The 27,449-nt window shown below is 40.6% G+C and overlaps 2 protein-coding genes across 20 annotated transcripts in view; both read right to left on the reverse strand.

Moving 5' to 3' along the window:
• Positions 1-753: 753 nt before the first annotated feature.
• mdka (midkine a) lies at positions 754-19,074 on the reverse strand. Of its 3 annotated transcripts, none has more exons than XM_036963979.1 (5): positions 19,007-19,074; positions 2,993-3,075; positions 2,649-2,819; positions 1,846-2,007; positions 754-1,734 (listed from the first exon to the last, which is right to left on the reverse strand). In XM_036963979.1, the coding sequence occupies exons 2-5, from the start codon at positions 3,072-3,074 to the stop codon at positions 1,706-1,708; spliced, it is 444 nt and encodes a 147-aa protein (XP_036819874.1). In that variant the 5' UTR covers position 3,075; positions 19,007-19,074; the 3' UTR covers positions 754-1,705. The 3 variants fall into 3 exon arrangements, with proteins under 3 accessions (XP_036819874.1, XP_021441525.1, XP_021441527.1); XM_021585850.2 differs by lacking the exon at positions 19,007-19,074 and adding an exon at positions 15,719-15,927; XM_021585852.2 differs by lacking the exon at positions 19,007-19,074 and adding an exon at positions 15,719-15,907 and having other exon boundaries at positions 3,008-3,075.
• A 1,409-nt stretch (positions 19,075-20,483) lies between these two features.
• Positions 20,484-27,449, reverse strand: part of LOC110506319 (diacylglycerol kinase zeta) — a 143,289-nt gene continuing 136,323 nt past the window's right edge. For all 17 annotated transcript variants that reach the window (XM_036963993.1, XM_036963991.1, XM_036963989.1 and 14 more), the window contains 3 exons: positions 27,294-27,330; positions 27,035-27,134; positions 20,484-22,298 (listed from right to left, as the gene is read on the reverse strand). In XM_036963993.1, the coding sequence (XP_036819888.1) occupies positions 22,182-22,298; positions 27,035-27,134; positions 27,294-27,330 (254 nt within the window). In that variant the 3' untranslated portion in view covers positions 20,484-22,181. The remainder of the gene's footprint in view (positions 22,299-27,034; positions 27,135-27,293; positions 27,331-27,449) is intronic.

Consider the following 27,449-nt stretch of genomic DNA (forward strand, 5'->3'; position numbering starts at 1 on the left):
TATCTGTGGGGCTACTTCAGGACCATCAATCTATTACACAATGTAAATGGGAAAATATTTAAACGTTGCACACCTCTTAGTTCTCATTAAATGCTTTCAATATTTGTATATGCATTTCTACAATTTATAGTTGGTTTGAGGTTTTTGTCATTGATATTTGGAGCTATTGACATTTAAAAATAATTGTCCCATGTACATTGTGTAGTTTACTGATGGTCCCTAACTAGCCCATGTGCATTGTGTAGTTTACTGATGGTCCCTAACTAGCCCCATAGGGATATCCAAATTCAAACCAAATGTACAATGGCCAGTGTGCTGGGCACTACTCGTGTGCTGCCAGCTGTGGGCAGGAATGAAATAAACCCAACCGAAGGAAAATTGTAAGGTACCCTTCACTCCTAGTAATCTCGCAAATCTCAGTTTGGGACGAGACTGACTTTATGACCAAAATAATCATATTTACACTTTGTAGTACATTTTGACACTAGAATAAATGTTTCCGACACATATTGATGCCACATAGGCCATTTTCAACCAAATCAAATCAAATCTATTTATATAGCCCTTCGTACATCAGCTGATATCTCAAAGTGCTGTACAGAAACCCAGCCTAAAACCCCAAACAGCAAGCAATGCAGGTGTAGAAGCACCATAGACATAGTTGTTTTGATTCAGTCTCTCTTTAAATGCATAAATGTAGTAAGTTAAATTGCCACAAACATTTATTAAGAAGAAACACGAAACAACCAATAGTCAAAATTCAGAGAGTTTATTTAAAGTGGTTGATTTTTTCTGTTCCAAGGGTTTGTGTAATAATAATGACAGTAATTACAAAAATGAGAGTACAGATGAACTGTGCGAAGGTGTGTGCATGTGTGTTTGCAAAAATATGAACACAGCAGTTCAACTCAAAATCGCCTGACACCTTTTGAAGTATATATATTATAAAACTAATTGTTTTAACAATACCACTATTATCTTCACAAAGACAATGACTGCATTCTCATGAGCATTCAAGCTCAGCTTTGTATTGTACATGAAACACGTTGAGCTGACGGTCCTCAGTTGACTAGAAAAATAGTTGATTTGCATCTCTACTTTTACTAATTGGCACACACACAATTGAAATCCACTCATCAATTCTGTTAGTAATACTAATTGGTAGTCAAGAGAAAACTATAACAATCACAACAATGTAAGATGAACATTTTGAATTGAAAAAAAAAAAATCTCAAGCATATTACTAAATGATCTACTGGTTAAGAAACAATCTCAAACAAGGAGCTTGGTCTTGACTCCAGTTGAACTAATGTAAAAGGTGAAAAAAATACAACAAACTCTGGAAAACATTACACATCACAAGGGTTAGGCAGACCAAGAACACTGGTGAGGTCAAAGTATTTGTTTCTTGCATAATACAGCATGTCCAGAACTGGAATCTTACTAACATTATGGAAATATCAGAACACAAGCGGGCTAAGTTGCCAGGCCACCGACAGCTGGAAATATGTGAAAAGAATTGTGTTTGTCTACATATTTGGTCAATATTCAGAGACATTTAGCGTTTGTTATACTGTATTTGAAGGAAAGGCCCATTTGACATCTCATAATTCACTTGTGCCTATTATGTTTGTTGAAAAAGCAAAGGATATTGCGTAATAAAAATCAAACCAATCACTTGTTCAATGTGGACTCATCCACCTTTTTAGTTCTCCTTCCCTCTTCCCTTCTTTCCTGTGGGAAGACATAGGGTCAATTCATCATAGATTCCTTGCTCAATATGACGTACTCATTTGGGGATAGGAATTTTACTTTTTTTATATGACTTAAATGTCTACTTCTTACCTTTGGCCTTTGTCTTGGTCTTTGCGGGGCATGGCTTAGACACCTTGATGGTGGGTTGGCACTCTGCGTTGTACAGGGCCTTTTTCAGGGTTCCAGACCGGTTCTTGGATCCAGTAGCTGTGTCACACTCACCCCAGCTGCCAAACTTATACTTGCAGTCAGCTGAAATGGCAAAGGTCAAAAGGGAAAACTGCTGAGTATCAGGAACACACCACAATAGAGCTTGACTGGCTACCCAGACTCCTTGCTCTGGCCAAACGCTACGCCACGCCCACATGTTTGTTTCTTCCCCGCAATGAGTCTGGATCTGAGTACCTCCCCGACCCTTCACCGAATGCAAACATATTTGGGCCGTCTGAATGGTCCAGAAACTGATGGGTTGGGCCAGAGCCAGAACACATGTGGGTGAAGCGATGGTTTGAAAATGTGTAATTGTCTTTGATACTCTGATTGGTTAGAGACAATCCAATCGCTGATGACTTTGCTTTGCACAACGCCACCCCCATACAACTTCAATGATGGCAGTCTCAGACTAAAGTATGTCGTGAACGACAGAGCAACGGAAGAAGTCGTCAGGCTATCATAGAACAGTCTGAAGATAATGTAGTTCTATAGTTTTTTTGCGGTTATGTACATTACTAGGTATTTACTAAGAAATGACATGATACAATTCTAATTATGTAGTAATAAGCTATGAATGAAATGTTTGCTATATTTTTGATTGACCGACCACCACTTTACACTTTGAGAATTATATGGCATATCAAGGGAAATGGAATCATCTATCAATGTATAATTTCTACCGCCGAACTCCTTCTTCCAGTTGCAAGGCACTTTGCATTTCAGTTTTCTCATCTGGTCGTTGCAGGTGCCCTCTCTGACACCGACTCCACAGTCTCCGTTGTTAGGCACACAGCTAGCATAGCGCCACTCAGCACAGTCAGAGGCACCACCCTTGGCCCCTTTCCCCTTCTCTGCGAAACAAAAATAACAAGATGACAGAAATAATATCAGCAATATTACAATTAGTCGTTAGTAAGGACAGGTTTCCAACTGAGGCTTTATGAACCTCATGAACGGTGCAACTGTCATGCTAATTCTACAACTGCGCATGGCAAATTAAAGCAATACATAGCAAATCCCTTACCTTTCTTGTTTTTACCTGCTTCAGTGGTGACTATCATCAAGGCCACCATAAGCACCACAGCTGTTGAGAACAAACCCCGCATACTGGAGGGAAAAGAAGAAAAAAAGAGGGGTAAAAAAAAAAAAAACATGCCATTAACAATTGTGGCACAATAAATAAATGTTGCCATTATGTAGGTTATATTGTGTGTCATTTGAGGTGACATCTGCTGTTCCAAAGGTCAAGCTGATGTTCCTCCATTGTGTGTCTATAATTGAGATGAGAGTTGAAAGAACACGATCAAGGTCAACTATTGATCGTTACCAGCTATAATCAAACCAATTCACAATGAGTGGTTCTGTACTTTAGAGGTGAAAGGTGAATAGGGGATTATGGTCAAAGTGTAAAACACATCATGTTATACAAAATTCATTACATTAAACAGTTTTAAAGCTTGACACTCGAGCATGTGAGAGTGAGAACTGGGAAAATACATGTGAGAGGGCTGAAATATTACATAGATTTTTTCCTATGATCTCATGACTCAATTTAGGGTCAATCAAAACAACTGTGAGGAACACAACCAGCAATGAGGATCAATGGGTCATGAGCTACTCACTCCACCCTTTCACTTCCCCTTACACAAAACAACACGTTTTCCAACATGAACACCAAACAAAATACATTTTATTTTGTGACAAGCAGTGCCAGGAATATGTTAGAAAACAAACATCTACAGTTGAAGTTGGAAGTTTACATATACCTTAGCCAAATACATTTAAACTTAGTTTTTCACAATTCCTGACATTTAATCCTAGCAAAAATTCCCTGTTTTAGGTCAGTTAGGATCACCACTTTATTGTAAGAATGTGAAATGTCAGAATAATAGTAGATAATTATTTATTTCAGCTTTTATTTCTTTCATCACATTCCCAGTGGGTCAGAAGTTTACAATTGTTTAACTTGGGTCAAAACGTCTTCCACAAGCTGACTCAACCGAGTCAGGTTTGCAGGCCCCCTTGCTAGCACACGCTTTTTCAGTTCTGCCTGCACATTTTTCTATGGGATGGAGGTAAGGGCTTTGTGATGGCCATTCCAACACCTTGACTTTGTTGTCCTTAAGCCATTTTTCCACAACTTTGGAAGTATGCTTGAGGTCATTGTCCATTTGGAAGACCCATTTGCGACCAAGCTATAACTTCCTGGCTGATGTCTTCAGATGTTGCTTCAATATATTCACATAATTTCCCCTCCTCGTGAAGCCATCTACTTTGTGAAGTGCACCAGTCCCTCCTGCAGCAAAGCACCCCCACAACATGATGCTGCCACCCTCGTGCTTCACGGTTGGGATGGTGTTCTTCGGCTTGCATGCCTCCCCCTTTCTCCTCCAAACATAACAATAGTCATTATGGCCAAACAGTTCTATTTTTGTTTCATCAGACCAGAGGACATTTCTCCAAAAAGGATGATCTTTGTCCCCATGTGCAGTTGCAAACCATAGTCTGGATTTTTCATGGCGGTGTGGATATAGATACTTTTGTACCTGTTTCCTCCAGCATCTTCACAAGGTCCTTTGCTGTTTTTCTGGGAATGATTTGCACTTTTCGCACCAAAGTACATTCATCTCTAGGAGACAGAACACGTTTCCTTCCTGAGCGGTATGACGGCTGAATGGTCCTATGGTGTTTATACTCGCATACTATTGTTTGTACAGATGAACGTGGTACCTTCAGGCATTTGGAAATTGCTCCCAAGGATGAACCAGACCTGTGAAGGTCTACAATTGTTTTTGAGGTCTTGGATGATTTGTTTTGATTTTCCAATGATGTCAAGCAAAGAGGCACTGAATTTGAAGGTAAGCCTTGAAATACATCCACCCGGTACACCTCCAATTGACGGATGTCAATTATCCAATCAGAAGCTTCATGACATAATTTTCCTACATTTTCCAAGCTGTTTAAAGGAACAGTCAACTTAATACATGTGAACTTCTGACCCACTGGAATTGTGATACAGTGAATTATAAGTGAAATAATCTGTCTGTAAACAATTGTTGGAAAAATTACTTGTGTCATGCACAAAGTAGATGTCCTAAACGACTTACCAAAACCATAGTTTGTTAACAAGAAATTTGTGGAGTGGTTAAAAAATGAGTTTTAATGACTCCAACCTAAGTGTATGCAAACTTCCGACTTCAACTGTATCTATGTTGATGACACATTGAACACAATTCAGGTCATCTCATTGTCACAATAGCGCTTCCCATCTTTGTGTATTCTGGTCATTGCATTGTGCAGACCTTTTAAAGCTGAAATCCGTGAAGGGTGAAACTGTCATATCCAATTGGGCTATTACAACAACAAAGTTACTTCATACAAGGAACATTGTTTTTCTTACTAGAACATCGTTGCTCTTGCAATGGAAAACCAGAATATGTACCGAGAATTATTTTTTTTACCACGCTGCCTTACACGCTCCTCTGTTTCATCAACAAAACAATAAAATACATTGCTGCAAGCAGCAATGGCCGGGGTTCAGCTATGGGCCCGCTGGGCCACCATCAGGAAAAATTTGACACGTAGCCCTAAGACCAGTTACTTCGGTACTGTTTACTACACTTGCCAAATATCAGAACTCAAAATCAACTTGATCATGCAATACAATATTCTTTTGATGTATTTTGGACCATTTCTAACATCTTCTTCTCCTGAACCGCTGGACCGATTGGGACCAAATTTGGTATATAGCATTTAAGGATGCAAGACTAGCTGAAACAATATGGCAACTATGAGCCAATGAGCTTGCATGAATGTTTTTTCCTGTCCAACAGCACCACAATGTGTCCAAATTCAACCATACTTTACAGGTTAGCTAGGCTGGTCATGTTGTTTGAGGTATGTTTCTGCTAAACCCTTAAAAACAAAGGCACTGGGGCAAACAGTGGCAATGTTTCCCCCTTTACACATTTCAGCTTTTAATAGTCTAGTTCAAAAGAAGAGGGCAGCAACTCACAGATAAAGAAATAGCCCTATATTTCTGAAATGTATGGATGTCTATAAGGGATCCTCCTATCCTGTCAAGTTCTGAGTTTCTATTTATTCTCTGACTTAATTGAGTTAATGTCTATTCTTTCTGCCAACAGTCCCAGAGCTAGCAGCAGGGGATGGACGGCAGCACCAGATCACCATGGTGAAGGCTAACCCACCTGCTGGGAGGTGATAGGGGTCGCCCTGACAGGGAGAGCTCGATGGAAGGGGCTTGGTTTGAAGCCATTCTTCTGTGGGACACAGGGGAACTGCATGTCTCTGTCTGGGTTAGAAGAGCTCAGAGATGTGCCGGGACAAACAGGTCTTGTATTAGTTTGAAGAACACCCACAAAGAGTAACTCAAGAATCTGATTTCAATAACCCAAAACAAGGTTGCCTATAATACCAAATCCTTGATTTTGTGGTGGGAATCTAAAAGTATTTCACGCTTCCCCATCAAAAGATTAGGGTCCTTGTTCAATCAATCTGCTTCCCAGGGTAATAAAAACCGAAACATTCCTTCCCGTTATGCAAAGAGGTGTTTGGAATATTATGAAGTTCATTTCTGTGACATACAATCAACATTCAAGGCAAAGGATGAGTGTTTTCTGTGCCATAGCCTGTTGGTTATGATTAATTAGGACCCATCATTAACGACTGGCAAAATACACAAATCCTTCTAGTGGAACACAAACAATGAAGACATTGAGAACAGAGAATTGAGATCACACAGCAGCAGGGAACTAAGATGACACATTCTGGGCTGTTCACAATATGTCATGTGGATGTTACAATGCATCTTCCTACAACACCAACTAAGATGCCAAATCGGCCAACCAAAATTGGTCCTGTGAAAGTTCCCAGAACATTTGTGAGGTTGCAGCAAATATTCTCATAATACAACAACTGTCTAGTTGTGCTGATGATTATACAATGTTTGTATGAAACATTTGCATGATGTTGCAAGAACGTTCCCAGAACACATTTCGTCTGTTCTTTAATGGTTCCCAGAATGTTTCATATGTTGTGGGAACATGACAAAATATCTGTTCCCAAAACACAAAAACGGTCAACTTTTGTGGATGATTATGCTATGTTTATTTTAGAATGCAAAAAACATTCACCTGATGTTATACTTAAAAAAAAGTTGTTTAAATGTCCCTAAAACATTTATTTAGGTTGTGGGAATATTGTGGGGATATGACACGATAGGTTCCCAAAACACAAAATCTGTCCAGTTTTGATGACATTCTTACAATGTTTGTATCAGGGTGCACAAAACATACCCTCAATGTTCCCAGAATTATCAAATTAAGTTATGAACAGTAGAGAGGTTTCCATAGAGGTTTCTTTCCTGTGTTAGTGTTATCTTACCGTTGAGGAAGTTAGAAATCCATGTAGAAACACATACAGTGCCTTGCGAAAGTATTCGGCCCCCTTGAACTTTGCGACCTTTTGCCACATTTCAAGCTTCAAACATAAAGATATAAAACTGTATTTTTTTGTGAAGAATCAACAACAAGTGGGACACAATCATGAAGTGGAACAACATTTATTGGATATTTCAAACTTTTTTAACAAATCAAAAACGGAAAAATTGGGCGTGCAAAATTATTCAGCCCCCTTCAGTTAATACTTTGTAGCGCCACCTTTTGCTGCGATTACAGCTGTAAGTCGCTTGGGGTATGTCTCTATCAGTTTTGCACATCGAGAGACTGACATTTTTTCCCATTCCTCCTTGCAAAACAGCTCAAGCTCAGTGAGGTTGGCTGGAGAGCATTTGTGAACAGCAGTTTTCAGTTCTTTCCACAGATTCTCGATTGGATTCAGGTCTGGACTTTGACTTGGCCATTCTAACACCTGGATATGTTTATTTTTGAACCATTCCATTGTAGATTTTGCTTTATGTTTTGGATCATTGTCTTGTTGGAAGACAAATCTCCGTCCCAGTCTCAGGTCTTTTGCAGACTCCATCAGGTTTTCTTCCAGAATGGTCCTGTATTTGGCTCCATCCATCTTCCCATCAATTTGAACCATCTTCCCTGTCCCTGCTGAAGAAAAGCAGACCCAAACCATGATGCTGCCACCACCACCATGTTTGACAGTGGGGATGGTGTGTTCAGCTGTGTTTCTTTTACGCCAAACATAATGTTTTGCATTGTTGCCAAAAAGTTCAATTTTGGTTTCATCTGACCAGAGCACATTCTTCCACATGTTTGGTCTCCCAGGTGGCTTGTGGCAAACTTTAAACAACACTTTTTATGGATATCTTTAAGAAATGGCTTTCTTCTTGCCACTCTTCCATAAAGGCCAGATTTGTGCAATATACGACTGATTGTTGTCCTATGGACAGAGTCTCCCACCTCAGCTGTAGATCTCTGCTGTTCATCCAGAGTGATAATGGGCCTCTTGGCTGCATCTCTGATCAGTCTTCTCCTTGTTTGAGCTCAAAGTTTAGAGGGACGGCCAGGTCTTGGTAGATTTGCAGTGGTCTGATACTCCTTCCATTTCAATATTATCACTTGCACAGTGCTCCTTGGGATGTTTAAAGCTTGGGAAATCTTTTTGTATCCAAATCCGGCTTTAAACTTCTTCACAACTTCACAACTTCCATTATTTTTATTTCTACTTTGCACATTCTTCCATTGCAAAACTACCATTCCAGTGTTTTACTTGCTATATTGTATTTACCTTGCCACCAAGGCCTTTTTTTGCCTTTACCTCCCTTCTCACCTCATTTGCTCACATTGTATATAGACTTGTTTATACTTTATTATTGACTGTATGTTTGTTTTACTCCATGTGTAACTCTGTGTTGTTGTATCTGTCGAACTGCTTTGCTTTATCTTGGCCAGGTCGCAATTGTAAATGAGAACTTGTTCTCAACTTGCCTACCTGGTTAAATAAAGGTAAAATAAATAAAAAAATAAAAAACAACAGTATCTCGGACCTGCCTGGTGTGTTCCTTGTTCTTCATGATGCTCTCTGCGCTTTTAACGGACCTCTGAGACTATCACAGTGCAGGTGCATTTATACGGAGACTTGATTACACACAGGTGGATTGTATTTATCATCATTAGTCATTTAGGTCAACATTGGATCATTCAGAGATCCTCACTGAACTTCTGGAGAGAGTTTGCTGCACTGAAAGTAAAGGGGCTGAATAATTTTGCACGCCCAATTTTTCAGTTTTTGATTTGTTAAAAAGTTTGAAATATCCAATAAATGTCGTTCCACTTCATGATTGTGTCCCACTTGTTGTTGATTCTTCACAAAAAAATACAGTTTTATATCTTTATGTTTGAAGCCTGAAATGTGGCAAAAGGTCGCAAAGTTCAAGGGGGCCGAATACTTTCGCAAGGCACTGTATGTCAATTATTTGGAATCACATTAACGTATTAGACATTTATTGTACAAACATAGTTTTACCGTATTTTTTTGATAGTCACAAGCAGGGATCAAACCTGGCCTTTAGAGTGCTATCCCTGGAATGAATCAACCGCGCGCCACTGCGATGTGACTGACACAAATATAAAGCTGTTAACACCTTTACTCTGATTTCCAGGTTGTGGTCTTTGTCTTTGCAAAAGACAGGATAACAAAATCGGAAAAATAAGTATCCTCTATTATTTCTTTCTCTACCAAACTTCTTCCTATGCTGTAAAGGAGGGATGTTTTGACTTTTATTTTCCTGACAAAACTTGATTTCAGAATTCGTGTTCAATTGTTGCCTGGCCGATTGCGGCGAGGTGCACATAGATGTGCATATGTCCTACGACATATAGCCATAGTTTGGATCATAATTGAATGATCCACGAGAAACATTACGCTGCTGGTGGTGCAGCAAAGTAAGTGGCCTACAGGGCTTGAAGATGGCGGACTGCATGTTCAAATCGACTTCATTACCATTCTTGTAGATTTGTTAGGACAACACCCGTATCAAGATGTGATGAAGATTGGAATGCCATTTGTTTGGAAGTTTGGCACCTTCATACAGTATAATGATGCTACATTACACATCAAAGTTAGCAGAACATTGCAGCAATGTTTTCAGAACTAAGCGCATTATTGCTGAAGTATGTTTTTAGAACTAAGTGCATTATTGCTGAAGTATGTTTTTAGAACTAAGTGCATTATTGCTGAAGTATGTTTTTAGAACTAAGTGCATTATTGCTGAAGTATGTTTTTAGAACTAAGTGCATTATTGCTGAAGTATGTTTTTAGAACTAAGTGCATTATTGCTGAAGTATGTTTTTAGAACTAAGTGCATTATTGCTGAAGTATGTTTTTAGAACTAAGTGCATTATTGCTGAAGTATGTTTTTAGAACTAAGTGCATTATTGCTGAAGTATGTTTTTAGAACTACTTCGATTGCTCCAACATTTACTTGCTGTAGTTATTAGAACCATCATGTCATACTATAACTTTTTTAGACCACTGTAGGAATATTCCCTGCCTGCTGTCATGGGGGTTTTGAATAACATATCCATCAACATGAGCAGAACGTTCCTGTATATCTTTCCTCAGAACCAGTTCTTATTGCTCCCACATTTTGTTTGCGGTAGTATGTTCTAAGAACGTTACCGGAACATTGTGTTATTACAATCTCTGGGAACCTAATGAGAACCTTAGGGGAATGTTTCTGTGGTAGTTTTTTTACCAGATGTTGAGAAAATGTTAGTGAATGTTGGGAGAACATTCCAAGGACATAGCCACAGGAAGCAGGGGTGCTGCAGCACCTCCTTGTGAATTGAAATAAAAATAAATAAATATATGCTGTATATATTTAAAAAAATATATATACACAGTACCAGTCAACAGTTAGTACACATTTATATTGGAATATTAGTGAAGAAATCAAAACTATGAAATAAGACATAGAATCATGTAGTAAACAAAAAAGTGTTAAACAAATATATTGGAGATTTGAGATTCTTCAAAGTAGCCACCCTTTGCCTTGATGACAGCTTTGCACACCCTTGGCATTCTCTCAACCAGCTTCACACGGTAGTCACCTGGAATGCATGTCAATGAACAGGTGTGCCTAGTCAAAAGTTAATTTGTGGAATTTCGTTCCTTCTTAACGTGTTTGAGCCAATCAGTTGTGTTGTGACATGGTAGGGGTGGCATACAGAAGATAGCCCTATTTAGTAAAAGACCAAGTTCAAATTATAGCAAGAACAGCTCAAATAAGCAAAGAGAAAAGACAATCCATCATTACACTAAGACATGAAGGTCAGTCAATCCGGAAAATTTGAAAGTTTCTTCAAGTGCAGTCGCAAAAACCATCAAGCAATATGATGAAACTGGCTTTCAAGAGGACTGCCACAGGAAAGGAAGACCCAGAGTTACCTCTGGCCCAAATAAATACTTCAAAGTTCAAGTAACAGACACATCTCAACATCAACTGTTCAGAGGAGACTGCGTGAATCAGGCCTTCATGGTCGAATTGCTGCAAATAAACCACTACTAAATGACTCCAATAAGAAAAAGAGATTTGCTTGGGCCAAAAAACATGAACAATGGACATTATACTGGTGGAAATCTGTCCTTTGGTCTGATGAGTCCAAATTTGAGATTTTTGGTTCCAACCGACGTGTCTTGGTGAGATGCAGAGTAGGTAAACGGATGATATCCACATGTGTGGTTCCCACCGTGAAGCATGGAGGAGGAGGTGTGATGGTGCTTTGCTGGTGACACTGTCTGTGATTTATTTAGAATTCAGAACACACTCAACCAGCATGGCTACCACAGCATTCTGCAGCTATACGCCATCCCATCTATTTTGCACTTAGTGGGACTATAATTTGTGAGGAGAGTGATGAAGTGCTGCATCATGTCAATCAAATGTTTTTATAAAGCCCTTTTTTACATCAGCCGATGTCACAAAGTACTATACAGAAAGATGACCTGGCCTCCACAATCAACCGACCTCACCCAAATGAGATGGTTTGGGATGACTTGGACCGCAGAATGAAGGAAAAGCAGCCAACAAGTGCTCAGCATATGTGAGAACCCCCCCCCCCCCCCCACGTCGCCATAGCGGTAATCTTAGATAATGTCCTGCGAAGGTTCCCGGTTTGCTGGGAAGTCTCTGATGAAAAGCACCCTTGTGTAATGCCTGTCACCCACGCAACTTAGTAATCTAACGGCAACATTTGTTCCAGTGGTTTGTGCCTGAGCCAATATGTCCAGAAGATGAGCAGGGATCGTAGCCACATCCGCTCACATTGCAGTATGCTCACATTGAACTTTCGCTGCCTGCGGGCAGCCTTGGATAGAAAGGTCAGCCACAGCTGATGAATCAACAACTCACTGGAAAAGTCCGATCCATTAGAGGTTATCACCTCTCTGAACCATCGCCTCGTACTGTGTGAGGCAGAATGCCATAAGTGGCAGCCATCTACTCACTCACCAGCGAGCTGGTCTACTGGAGAATCTACCAAGGCACTATCGTTTTATCAGGCAACTCTACAATTGGCTTCTGAAAGTGTTGTTTCTTTACTTGACTGCTCATCAAAAGGACTGTGAATAAAAGTGATACACAATGGCCAGGACAGCCGGCCCTCTGGCACATACGCTTGCTGCTCCTCTTCAAGCCAATTGATCAAATATTCTGTTGACCCAGTAAATCTGTATTCTGTCCTCAAAAACAGTAATTAAATGTTGATGGCCAGTGAGCATAATTAAACACTCCAAGCAACCACGAATCTCTGGAAACTCCCCATTCTCAACCCCCATCACTCACTGAATCGCAATCTTTTTGTATCACTTTAAAAAAATGATAGAGTTCCATTTTCAAGTAAAAGCTGGCTTGTTTTTTCCGCACCAGCTAGCAGTTCCAATGACATTCTTCCCCTGGCCATAAATGTCGAGGGGCTACTCCAGGCAACCTTTTTGTCTTTGATGAAACAACACCCAGCAGGCCTCGTCTAACCCACTGAGCCTTGCCAAGGGTGAGGCCCGGAGCGCCCTCAAAATCTTTTATCGTTCTTTACGAATGCAGACACCCTGTATCAAAACAGAGCCTTTTCCTGGTCTCCTTTCACTCCATTCTAAAAGGGCCACTAGACAGATATCCCATGCAGGGTCTTTGTTCCACACATCTGAATGTGGACTTAGCATACTGGGAGAAAGGTCATCTTAAAATACCACAGTTTACTAGAGCTAGCATGCCCAATCATTTGCAAAATATGCCTACAAAACATTGCTATTTTTTTTATCCGTGCCAGTCATTTTTACCCATCAGTAATGCAACTGTAACAGGAATGTTAGAACAGGTAAGGTATCTGTGTGTAAGAGATCTTCCTTTCCCAACTATAAACATGTCATTATGAAACATCGCCCACTATTCACCCCCACCACAACTAACTTCCACCAATCTACTCATCACACAATGGGATAAACATAATATGTATTGCCTGGCAGAAAGCAAACCAAATAGTCAAATTGGATCAGATACCGTAAAGATCATATTTCGATTGACTCAAATGGTGCTTCCTCTAATAATGGTCCTAGATCACTGTGGTCAAATAGACAACATTAGATTTGCTAGATCAGTTCTACAACGAAACAACAACAACAACACATGGAAAGCAGGACTACACTGAACCTGAACAGCATAAAGTCACTCTTGTTTTTTACTGCTAAGCAGCATTCCTCGTCTTCTCAGAAAAGTCACTGACCGCAACAACAACAAAAAAAGGATGGAATGTCCACTAAGAGAGAAGCTGCGGGGTAGAGGGTCACTCTAAAGAAAGACAGTTAACAAAGACCCAGAATGTCCTGGCCTACTTCAGGAAGGAACACTGAGTGGCCAACAAATGGCAGAATCACATGCTTTATTTGATCAAATATACAAAATGTAGGTGGATTCTGGCCGTCAAGGACCAACAGCGCAAGGACAGAATGATTCACGTTACTGACTCAAATAGTATCAGTGCACTTTATCTACTATAACGTCATTGTCGACAGCTAAACATCCTCCCTGCCGTCAGTCACGTGAAAATGGGATCCCTTCTAGTTGAGGCATGGCAGTCATGACAAAATGTTTTATTCTCTAAAAGAGACAGTGGCCTACTTACTTCCCATTCCTTCCTATTTCAACATAACCAATGACATACTCCATGAGCAGTGAGAGAATAGCAGAGGGGCCACGCACCCACAAATCTCAGCTGAAATCAGGTTGAATGGTGCATTTGAATAGCCAGGATAGAGTTTTCCCTGTCTTTTCAAAGCTGTTTTCTCTCCCCTGATTATCTGTGCCATTGCCTCAAGGTCCATCTGCCAAGCTCACACAAGCTCTAAAGCCCCATGCTACCCCTCCTCCATTTTTAAATCCTAACCCTAAGGCACTAGCTGCATCTAGTGTGCCCAATAACTTTCTAAAATAAAACTGGGGGAAAAAACAATGATAACAACAGACTGAGGACTATCTTTCCCCCATTTCATCTCTCTAAGGTTGTGTCACTTTGAGCGTTATCTCTGACTGCAAATCATATTTTACAGCCTCTTACACAGCCACTACTTTGGATGGGGGGGGGGGGGGGGGGGGGGGGGAGCAAACATAGGTGGGGCAGCCATAAATTGTGGTCAGGTAAAAAAAAGTTCCTGGGCAAAAAAGGAGAACAACTCTTGAGCGGAGTGGATAGCAGTGAATACAAGTACTTGAGGTTAGAGTCGATTTCAATGCTCATATTGTTGAGGTGGGGGATGTTTACATTGACTTTGCTTTTAGTCATTTAGCGGAAGCTTTTATCCATAGCCACGTACAGTTAGTTACGGCTTAAGTGAAGTGTTCAGGTCATAAAATCCATTCATTGGCCCAAACAGAAAGCAAAAGATTTCTGGAACCTGAACACAATTCAAATTTGTGGAATAAATGCTTATGCTTTACTTTAAGACGAACAAAGACATGTAGAAGTACACTTTCAAACTATGTAGCTTCTGAAATAGTAATTGACTAAACATAATCATTTATATAAAACAATATTATATTTCGCAGGATTTATCTCCTTTCTTCCAAACTCAAGTATCATAGCTCAAAATAGTTACAGTAATGAGACCATACATTTAGAAGTACAGAGCCCCCCCCCCCCCCCCCCCCCCACTACTACTACTTATCATCAACACTAGAATGTGTCACCCCTGAGGACGTTGTCACACAGTGCAAAATATAGCTAACATAGTTATTAAACTCAAAGCAAAGCCGTTATTACAACACGTAATTTGGCCACAACTTCTTCAGATCCCTAAACAGAACCGCTTGCAAAGTTGTAGAATTAAAAAAGTTCGTTCAATCGTTGACTTCATATTTAAGATTCAATTAAACAGTTTGGATTCAACGAAAGTTTATGCCAATACGCAGTGCCACTGCGCTTTTTTGCGCAAATCGCGTGTATGGGACAAAAGTTGGGTGTTCATTACTGGCAAAAGTTATGAATCTATGCAGTAAAGCCAACACATGGTGCATAAATTATTTAAAATACCATAAAACTAAAAAGAACTAAATAAAGAAACATACACACAAATAAATAATCCAAAGAAAAATGACTCCAATTGAGAAATTACACACGACACGTCAGTTATTCCCCAGAGGATTCCGATGATGGAGACTATATATTTTAACTATTAAAAGTGAGTAATGATAATGTTGATTTGGGTGATACAAAGTAACATCATTTTATCACTATACATTTGGACAAATACACATATAACTTACTTGTTTCTTTGATCGTACTTCTTGGCGAGAGTTTATGGTCTTACTTTGAGTCACAATAGATTTTTTACAGTCCTCCAATACCTCTAGCCCGGCCCGCTTGCTCTTATTTGTCGCCCTCCCCTTTGTTTCTCAAAAACTAGTTTGAGCTGGTAACATTAGGGCCACATTAAATTAACCACCTCGTGACATCACCAACCCACGTGATGATTACGGGTCAAGAGACGCATAACCCCAACACCAACCCCAACCCCTGTGCACCACTCGTCTAGGACACTAACTTTTTGAAGTTTTATTCTAGTGAATCCCTAGATGTATTATTTCACAGTCATTATTATAGTGTTCTTGTTGCTACAAATCTTTTTTTATACCTACAAATAAACATTAAAAAAACATTGATTACTAAATTATATACCCATTCCAATTTCACCACCAGACATTATCACAGAGAAAGGAAAGCAGAATGATATGCTCAGACTACCTACTATAGACAGATACTACTATTCTATGGTGCCTACAGAATGCCTAGGGATGTATGCATCATAAATGTTTTAACAGCACCACCACAGTAAATGGTTTACAGGAGGACAGGAGGGATTGAACAATCATTAGACCTAGAATTCTTGGCCACCCTGATTATGTGCCCAGAGAGCTTGTTGTCACACAACAGCTGCCATTAGATAGGGACCCTGGATAAGAGCCATTTATAAACACCACGTGTGAGCCAGGAGGAGGCTGGTGGGAGGAGCTATAGGAGGACAGTTCATTGTAAAGACCGTAATGGAATTAATGGAATGGTGTCAAACATACCAAACATATGGAAACCACATGTTTTGACCATGTATTCAATTTCAGCCATATACAATGAGTCTGTCCTCCTGTAGCTCCTCCCACCAGCCTCCTCTGGTATAAGCATATGCTCGGCCATATGGCAGAGTAACAGTGTGGTGCCTAGAGAGTATGACAGTGTTTTACCGGACATCACCACATTTTCAAGAACCAGATGACTGTACTGATGAAATACATGTCTACATGTTATTTAGTATCGATGTACAGTATATCCAAGATGACTCTGTGACCTCAGGCCATGTGATTGGGTAATCCCATAAGGGCAGGGGAGGTGAGTCGGGGCCACAATAGCGATCCGACCAGAATCTGAACCATAGATAGGGACATTTCCAATTGCCAGTTGGATAGCATGCCAACAATGAGTCAGAGCTAGGAGGAGAAAACAGCTGTTCAGTTTCACAAATGGACTAGACTGATAAACACACATCCAATACAACATCCAGAAGTAACTAGTCAGTATCCAATTACAGTATTTAATCACTCCAGATGATGCACTATGATTCAGTTCTGACTAACATGACTCATCATTTTCAAACACATTGCATGTTGCAACACAGAGGCATTAAATACCATTTTGACTTTCCTCCAGACATTCTACATACACAAAATGACAGTTTGTCTCACTGGGTTGGACCATCAAAGCCTAGGAGGTGGGACTCCATTCTTTTCTGGTTGGTGAAGGACAAGACATTACAGGCAGCAGAACACCTATCAGTCGGTCTACAGTAACAATCCTCCCCTGCAGTCACCTGAGGTAGATGATAAGTGTTAATATGATCTCATACAAATGGCGGGTTATTAAAAACTGCGCTTTTACTGACTGGATGAATAAAATCAACACTCACTAGAAAGTAATTACAATAAATACAGTTGTTTAAGTACCATCCTTTATTTTTTTTTCTCCCAATCAGACAATAACAAAAACATGTGCCAATAGAAACAAACACACAGATTGATATCGTCAACATTGCACACCAGTCTGTCCATCACATTTTGGTCACTATATCAAGTAAAAAATTAAAATAAAATACATTTTTTAATAAAGAAAAATGCATATTGCACAGTTCTCTATTTTTTTTAAAGAATTGCAATAGATACTCTTGCCCTGAATTGCACAGCAACTCAAAATAAAGCACAGATAATATACATAAACTACCATTCATTGGTCTACTGTAGCTCCTTTAAAAATGAAGTTGTCTGACCCCATTCAGCCACTGTAAGCCCCATGCCTGCATTGCACTCATTCAAGTGTTTTTGTAGCTATAAGTCTTGTTTTATGCTTGTAAATTAAAAAAAAAAACATTGTAAAGTTCTCATTCATGCAGATATAGCATTGGTAGTTCCACGCTCCTGCCATTCCAAAGAGCACTTTCCACTTGTATGTAATTCAAAGACTGTGGATATCTACTGAACCTTTAAGAATATAGTACAATTAAAACCAGTGGACCTACGGAAATGATGGGAGAGGATGCTCTTTGCAGTAATCAACAACATGGAAAGTGGGAACGTAGCGCATCTTTAGATTAGCATATAAAATATCATGTTGGGGAATTTGTGTCATTTCAAACAGAACTTCAATTTCTGTTGAAGGCTAAGTCAATTGGAGATAACAGCTCCAGTATGGGAAGTGTATTCTTGCACACACCATAACAGGACAGAGCTCATGGCACATGAAATGGTGTCTGATAATAATAGCCATGTATTTTCTGTTCAAAGTGAACTATGGGTAAAGACAGTACACAAAGCTAAGGTGACAATGTGAGATGTTGAAACGGTTGAGTTAATGTACTGAAAACTACACGACAACAGCAAAACTCATTATGGAGCGATGGATTTCCCAAAAAATAGCTTTGCAAGTGCCAGCATGTCTCTGGGCCAGATTCAAATCTGTATACGCACAAGCACACACAACTTACTACTACTAAGGCTGAGGCTATTCAACTCCATTTCAAGAGGTCACTTTGTACTACATGTACTACACTACATGTGCTGTTTGGCCTTTCCTCCGCTGTTAAACTATTTTCTGATGAAACTGGTACAAGATGGTAGATCATAGACGATAGAAAGGCAACTTTCACTGGGATATCAAAAGAGGCATGATTGTTAATAAATGTGTCACCCCTTTGGTGATGTCAAGATGAATCATGAGCAGTCTTACTTATTCAACAAGTGTCTCTGACTTTCAGAAGGTAAAATGTTTGAGCAATGTTTTCCTCTGTATATTTTGGCTTGTTTAATTCCAGTGGTAGGTTTGGACACAGTGCATTCAGAAAGTACTCAGACCCCTTATTCAGACTTTTCACACATTTTGTTATGTTACAGCCTTATTCTAAAATGTATACTTTTTTTCTCATCAAGCTACATACAATACCCCATAATGATAAAGCAAAAACAGTTTTTTTTTTTTTTTGCAGATGTTTTAAAATTTAAAAACTGAAATACCTTCTTTACTTGAGTGTTCAGACCCTGTGCTGAGACAAGAAAATTGGGCTCAGGTGCATCCTGTTTCCATTGATCATCCTTGAGATGTTTCTACAACGTGATTAGAGTCCACCTGTGGTAAAATAAATTGATTGGACATGATTGGAAAGGCACACACCTGTCAGTAAAAGGCACATGACAGCCCGCTTGGAGTTTGCCAAAAGGCACTTAAGCAGGCCATCAGAAACAAGATTCTCTGGTTTGATGAAACCAAGACTGAACTCTTTGGCCTGAATGCCAAGCGTCACATCTGGAGGAAACCTGGTGCCATCCCTATGGTTAAGCATGGTGGTGGCAGCATCATGCTGTGGGATATTTTTGCAGCGGCAGGGACTGGGAGACTAGTTAGGATTGAGGGAAAGATGAACAGAGCAAAGTACAGAGAGATCCTTGAGGAAAAGCTGCTCCAGAGCTCTCAGGACCTCAGACTGGGGCGAAGGTTCACCTTCCAACAGGACAAATATCCTAAGCACACAGCCAAGACAACGCAGGAATGGCTTCTGGACAAGTCTCTGAATGTCCTTGAGTGGCCCAGCCATAGCCCGGACTTGAACCCTATCGAACATATTTGGAGAGACCTGAAAATAGCTGTGCAGCGACGCTCCCAATCCAACCTGACAGAGGTTGAGAGGATCTGCAGAGAAGAATGGGAGAAACTCCCCAAATACAGGTGTGCCAAGCTTGTAGCGTCATACCCAAGAAGACTCGAGACTGTAACCGTTGCCAAAGGTGCTTCAACAAAGCACTGAGTAAAGGGTCTGAATAGTACTTTTTTATTTTTAATAAATTAGCAAAAATGTCTAAACCCCTGTTTTTTGCTTTGTCATTATGGTGCATTGTGTGTAGATTGATGAGGGAATGTTAATATACATCTAAATTATATAAATGCATTTCCTACATCTCCATGTCAGTCTCTGAACAGGAGGATATATGTTACAATACCTACTCAAATATGCACCTCATTCAGAATGCAGTATAATCATAAACGCCTCAAATGATATCTAATCTTCTCAGCGTCAAGGCTAACATGATATTTCAACTATAGTGAAGTCAACTTAAAGGGGGCCTACGGTCTTCATTATTGAAAATGCTGACAATCAGTGTGACCATGAAACAAAATGGTGCAATTTGAGGCTATGTGGCGCTGGGGGTGGTGAGCAGGTTGGTCTGGACAGGCGTGATGTTTTGGATGTTTGTGTGCGTCTGTATGTCGTCGTTTGTATGTGGAGGTTTCTATTATTAAAAATGTAATAAAATAAAAAAGTGGACCCCCAAAATATTCAGTGAGAACATATGATTATGTACGAGGCGTAATAACTGATGTAGAACTACACAATTAATTTACTTTTCAGAATCAAATCAAAAATACCTTATATTCAGTCTGGCGTTAGAAACACTCGAGGGTTTTCATTGACAACATATTTCCCGTCACAGCAACTGATTCAGTGCTACATTTAATGTATCTGGCCATAATAGAGAACAGCAATTATTTACAATTAAATGCATCTTAGTTGGCATTATGGGTTGTTTGAAGTTCAAAACTATAAACTTCGGACAACAAACACAATCAAGTAAAAAATGTGTATATGAAAGTATACCTTGTTAATGTGTTTACAAGGACGTCTTACAAGGATGTTTAGTGATTAAAGAATGAGAAAAAACAGCCAGAGAAACAACTCATTTCAAAATGCAGTAGATCCACAGTTACTGTGGTGCTACATTAAACTAGTTATAATGTAGGATATCTTTCGGAATGAAACCAATTCCTTCCCACCACTCTCTACACAATATAACACAATTTAAATGAATCACAGGTCTTTATAACTTAAGTTTAATTATATTGCTGGTTTAAATGGCCAGTCAAATTTTAACAGATTATAACTATGGAAAATAAATAGCAACCACAAACGATTGGTTTGTGCGAAGACAACTTATTATTTTTGTATGTAAAAAAACAACATCCACCCTGTAAATTTTACAACTCAAACCGTCGTTTGCTGAACGTAATTTAACCGCTTCATGTGCATGTTAAGGATCTGTAAAAAATGTTGAGGTGAATAAATACGCCTTTGACTTCTGTCACAATATGAGAGAGGAAATGCTTTGTAGTTCTGAAACTAATACATATCAAATGCACATTTTTTATAGTAAATAATGACCAAACACAAAACATTTTAAATTTATAGTATGTACAAATTATATAAACATCAATCTGCTTAAAAATGCAATAAAAATACACCATGACTTAATTAAGTACATTAAATACAAACTAATCAGCCAACAAAATAAGAAAATCAAGGCAATTGGAGCTGCAGTGCATAAACTGCTTTAACACAGAGCTACTACGAGTGTACAGTACCAAATATCCTTATTAAAACTAAGAAATAAAATAAACATTTGCCAAGTGATCATAAAGTAGAACAATATTGATTTATTCAATTCAAAATTGTTTGGTGATGAGAAAAGTATTATGTGTCAAATTCCCCACCTTCGTGGATAGTTTGATACCATCACACTGCACTATGGGTGGACAAATCAGTCAACAAATTATAATAATGTACAACAAACAAATAAAACCGTAATCCAAATAATGTCATTTTTTGGTAGCCTTAAAAGACAGCTGGCCTACAGATCAGAGTGTTCATACCCTTTTGAAATCTACTGAGTCATTGTGATCCGTACAGTTGAAACGCTCATGCTGCTGTTTATAGACACAGAGAGATGCAGCTCCATCGAAGAGTATAATAATACAATGACCTGGACATTCAGTTATCCAAGCTCCTGTCCTAAAACCTTGGAGCAAAATTCAACATTCAGTCTAGGTGGATCGCGAGCGCAACACAACCTGGGGAGAAAAAAAACATGTAACAGAAGAGCCATCTCTTCCAAGCGTTCCGACACAAAACAGCTTTTTTTTTGGCAGTGCAATAATCAAGTCCACTGGTCACAAGCATCTCTCACGTGATGGACCTTTAAGACCTCTCATCTGGTAGGATTCCAACCAACTCCCTAGCAGGAGAATACAACACTGGCTATCTTTTAACCATCTTCTCTGGTGAGTTTCCTCTTTTAGCTAAAGTAGTTTTGGCACAGGGTTATAGGGAAGTGGTGCTGGAGGTCAGGGAGCAGAGGGAGGTCACACAGCTGTCTCTTGGTCCTCTCTCTGGATCATCTGGTAGTGCTGCCGGTTCTCCAGGTAGGCAGCCAGCTCTGCATCCTTGGCCTTCTCTGCACGATGCTTTGGTGTGTCACCCTGCAGCATAAGAGAGGCAATTTGCTCAACATAAAAGACTGCAATGAAGAACCCAACTTTAATTAAGGCAGCATCTATTTCTCCTGAGGTCTGAACATTAAGCCGCAGAGTCAAAGACCAGTCTGCAAAGTACAGTCTGCAAAGTACAGTCTGCAAGTATTTTTGAGACGTACGAATCATTTGCATTCAGATTATCATGATTTAGTAATATTTCCAGTTATCAACAGTGAATATGCACCAAATGTTTGTTTGTCTGTGTGCAAAAGCAAATCTAGAATGTTTTTAGACTGAAAAGTTTTCAGATTCATCCAAGAGCTACTGTACCATTTTCTAATGTTTTATTTTACCTTGATTTAACTAGCCAAGTTAGTTAAGAACAAATTCTTATTTACAATGATGGCCTACCCCAGCCAAACCTGGGCGACGCTGGGCCAATTGTGCACCGCCCTATGGGACTCCCAATCAAGGCCGGATGTGATACAGCCCAGGATCGAACCAGGGTCTATAGTGACGTCTCTAGCACTGAAATGCAGTGCCTTAGACTGCTGTGCCACTCGGGAGCTATTTAAGAAATAGCTTCACAAAACCCAATTATTTCTAATTTCTTGTTTTTTTGAAGAGCTAGAGCCCAAAAAAACTCAAGCGAAAAAGAAAAGAACATGGTGAGATGTTGAGATAAAAAGATAGGAAAAGTCATTGCTAAGATATGCTGATGTCTCAAGGCCAAGAGTGAATGTATTGTGAGTGAGAAAGAGACCGACAGGCAGAAAGGGTGGGAGGATGAAGAGATAGAGGAGAGGAAAGAAAGCCAGGCTGAACTGCACCACAAGGCCGAAGGGTATGTATCAGACGTGCCCCAAATCCTGCAAGATTACATTTTTCATCATTGCTTGGACGGACGGACGGACAGACAGAGACAGACAGAGAGAGACAGAGAGAGAGAGACAGAGAGAGAGAGACAGAGACACAGACAGACAGAGACAGACAGAGACACAGACAGACAGACAGACAGACAGACAGACAGACAGACAGACAGACAGACAGAGACACAGACAGACAGGCAGACAGACAGACAGACAGACAGACAGACAGACAGACAGACAGACAGACAGACAGACAGACAGATACAGACAGACACACACAGACAGACAGACGGACACAGACAGACAGACAGATACAGACAGAGACAGACAGACAGACAGACAGACAGACAGATACGGACAGAGAGACAGAGACAGACACAGAGAGACAGACAGACAGACAGATACAGACAGACAGACAGACATACAGACAGACAGACAGACAGACAGACAGACAGACAGACAGACAGACAGACAGACAGACAGACAGACAGAGAGCTGAGTGTCATGGGCTACAGTAATCTCAAGCATTCTGTCAGTTGCTTATGAGAGAGACTACATTGCAGACACACCATGTGCAGTGAGAGTTTGGATAGGAAAATTCTTCAAGCCTTGACATGAAACTCAAGACATCTTAAATCTGGTAGTCTGAGCCTTCCAGGACAGAAATCTGAGATAAAAACCAGCTGTGAGGTCTTCAGAAGGAGGATCTTGTGAAATACTGTAGTAAAAAATGAAAGCCTTGTGTTCCAACTGCCTTCCACACACTGTCGATGGTATCTTAAACAAATGTATCCATTTGGCAATCTCCAGGAGAGGGTAAACACATAAGATATTTTATGGTGGAGCCACTTGGAGGTAAGTACTTTAATTGACATCTGGCTAGTTTGGTTCAGAGGGGATGTATAGGGCACCGCTGTAATGCTCCCCCACCCGGTGTACAATTAGCGTGTCATAAGAAAGACGAGCTAATTTTCCTTCTGGATGATGATTAAGCCATTCTATACCCACCACTTATCCATTTTACATTTGAGTAATTTAGCAGATGCTCTTATCCAGAGTGACTTACCCCTCTTAAGATGCCGCTGGAGAACAAGGCTGACGTTTTACGTATTCCTAACCAATTGTGTTTTTATGTTAGTTTCTTTGCTTTGTTTGTAACTTGTTTGTAACTTATTTTTGAAAACTTATTTTGTAATAATGTTGCTGCTACCGTCTCTTATGACTAAAAATAACTTCTGGGCATCAGAACTGCGATTACTTACCACGGGACTGGCAGAATCCTTTTTTTCCTTTAACGAGTCCGACGAGCCTGACGGGAATGATATACTGCTTCCCTGGGAACAGGCCCAGATGCATGAAGAGAAAGCGGAGAAAAAGGGGCCAGAGGGCGGGCTGCCTTCTGAGAATTCGTAAGCAATCGAATAAACCCCCACTTCCTTCCATTCTGCTAGCAAACGTGCAATCTTTGGAAAATAAAATTGACGACCTATGCGGAAGATTAAACTACCAACGGGATATTCAAAACTATAATATCTTATGCCTCACGTAGTCATGGCTGAATGATGACATTATCAACAGACAGCTGGCTGGTTATATGTTTTACCAGCAGGACAGAACAGCGGCATCTGGTAAGCTGGTGAACAACAGCTGGTGCACGATATCTAATGAAGTCTCGAGGTTTTGCTCGCCTGAGATAGAGTATCTCATGATAAGTTGTAGACCACACAATCTACCTAAATAATTTTCTTCTGTATTTTTCATAGCTGTCTACATACCACCACAGACTGATGCTGGCACAAAGAGGCACTGAATGAGCTGTATTCCGCCATAAGCAAACAAGAAAACGCTCACCCTCCTAGTTGCCGGGGACTTTAATCCAGGGAAATTTAAATCCGTTTTACCAAATTTCTATCAGCATGTTAAATGTGCAACCAGAGGGAAAAAACTCTGCACCACCTTTACTCCACACACAGAGATGCATACAAAGCTCTCCCTCGCCCTCATTTTGGCAGATCTGACCATAAATCTATCCTCCTGATTCCTGCTTACAAGCTAAAATTAAAGCAGGAAGCACCAGTGACGAGATCAATAAAAAAGTGGTCAGATGAAGCAGATGCTAAACTACAGGACTGTTTTGCTATCACAGACTGGAATATGTTCCGGGATTCCTCCGATGGCATTGAGGAGTACACCACATCAGTCATCGACTACAAAGGGAAGCACAGCCGAGAGCTGCCCAGTGACACAGGTCAAACAGGTCAACATTCACAAGACGGATTAACAGGATGTGCAACACCATTGTCCCAGAAACCCTAGACCCACTCCAATTTGCATACCGCCCCAACAGATCCACAGATGATGCAATCTATATTGCACTCCACACTGCCCTTTCCCACCTGGACAAAAGGAACACCTACGTGAGAATGCTATTCATTGACTAGAGCTCAGCGTTCAACACCATAGTGCCCTCAAAGCTCATCAAAAGCTAAGGACCCTGGGACTAAACACCTCCCTCTGCAACTGGATCCTGGACTTCCTGACGGGCCACCCCCAGGTGGTAAGGGTAGGTAACAACACATCCGCCACGCTGATCCTCAACACAGGGGCCCCTTAAGGGTGCGTGCTCAGTCCCCTTCTGTACTCCCTGTTCACTCATGACTGCATGGCCAGGTATGACTCCAACACCATCTTTAACTTTACCGATGACAAAACAGTGGTAGGCCTGATCACCGACAACAACGAGACGGCCTATAGGGAGGAGGTCAGAGACGTGGCTGTGTGGTGCCAGGACAACAACCTCTCCCTCAGCGTGATCAAGACAAAGGAGATGATTGTGGACTATAGGAAAAAGAGGACCGAGCACACCCCCCATTCTCATCGACTGGGATGTAGTGGAGCAGGTTGTGAGTTTCAAGTTCCTTGGTGTTCATATCACCAACAAACTAACATGGTCCAAGCACACAAGACAATTGTGAAGAGGGCACAACAAAACCTATTCACCCTCAGGAGACTGAAAGGATTTGGCATGGGTCCTCAGATCCTCAAAAGGTTCTACAGCTGCACCATCGAGAGTATCCTGACCGGTTGCATCACTGCCTGGTATGGCAACTGCTCGGCCTCCGACCGCAAGGCACTACAGAGGGTAGTGCGTATGGCCCAGTACATCACTGGGGCCAAGCTTCCTGCCATCCAGGACCTCTACACCAGGCGGTGTCTGAGGAAGGCCCTAAAAATTGTCAAAGACTCCAGCCACTCTAGTCATAGACTGTTCTCTCAGCTACCGCACGGCAAGCGGTACCAGAGCACCAAGTCTAGGCTTCTAAACAGCTTCAACCACCAAGCCATAAGACTCCTGAACATCTAATCAAATGGCTACCCAGACTACTTGCATTGCCCCCCTTTACACCGCTGTAACTCTCTGTTATCATCTATGCAGCCACTTTAATAACTCTACCTGCAGTACATGTACATATTACCTCAACTAACCAGTGCCCCCGCACATTGACTCTGTACCAGTACCCCCTGTGTATAGTCTCGCTATTGTTATTTTACTGCTGCTATTTAATTACTTGTTACTTTTATTTTTAATTCTTACTCATATTTTTTTTATCTGCATTGTTGGTTAGGAGGTCGTAAGTAAGCATGTGATTTGATTTGAAGAGCAATTAAGGTTAAGTGCCTTTCTCAAGGGCACAACTGCATATTTTTCACCTAGTCGGTCGGGGAATCGAACCAGCGACCTTTCGGACCCAATGCTCTTAACCGCTAGGCTACCTGCTACCCCACTTCTCAGGGGTAGCCTATACATCAACTTGGTTTCTTTTGGCCAAATAAAGAGTAAAGCAATGAGGGAAGAGGGAGCGTTGCTCTCACCTGTAAGTCTGTCTTCATGAGGGATGCCCCTGCCTCTACCAGGTAGTGACAGATAGTCCTCTGACACAGTGACGCTGCTTTGTGCAACACTGTCTCCCCACTGAGACAGAGAGAGAGACAGAGACAGAGAGATAAAGAAAGAGATAGGGAGAAAGAGGGGGGATCCAATGAGTGTAACTTTCTATTTTAAACTTTAACTAGATACATCACACAGACTGTGTGTAAAATGAGCATTTCAAAATCCATGTCTTAAACTTACTTTTCCTTTTCTGTTACATCCAGGATATCTGTGGGTGCTGTTTTTTGGTAGGGGGCAGGGAAAAAAAGACATTTCAAAGCATGTCCCTAAACCAATTACAACGCTCCAAGATACTACTTTTATAGAATAGTAAAAAGCTGGTGTAGAAGGACTGAC

The sequence above is a fragment of the Oncorhynchus mykiss genome, chromosome 26 (genome assembly GCF_013265735.2).
Source record: "Oncorhynchus mykiss isolate Arlee chromosome 26, USDA_OmykA_1.1, whole genome shotgun sequence".
Lineage (NCBI taxonomy): Eukaryota > Metazoa > Chordata > Actinopteri > Salmoniformes > Salmonidae > Oncorhynchus > Oncorhynchus mykiss.

Excerpts from the sequence above, each read along its gene's own strand:
- mdka (XM_036963979.1), bottom strand. The coding sequence starts at position 3,074 with ATGCGGGGTTTGTTCTCAACAGCTGTGGTGCTTATGGTGGCCTTGATG. Across the intron at positions 2,008-2,648 it reads CTGGAAGAAGGAGTTCGGCG|CTGACTGCAAGTATAAGTTT; the intron begins GTAGAAATTATA and ends TTGCCATTTCAG. Across the intron at positions 1,735-1,845 it reads GACCAAGACAAAGGCCAAAG|GAAAGAAGGGAAGAGGGAAG; the intron begins GTAAGAAGTAGA and ends GTCTTCCCACAG.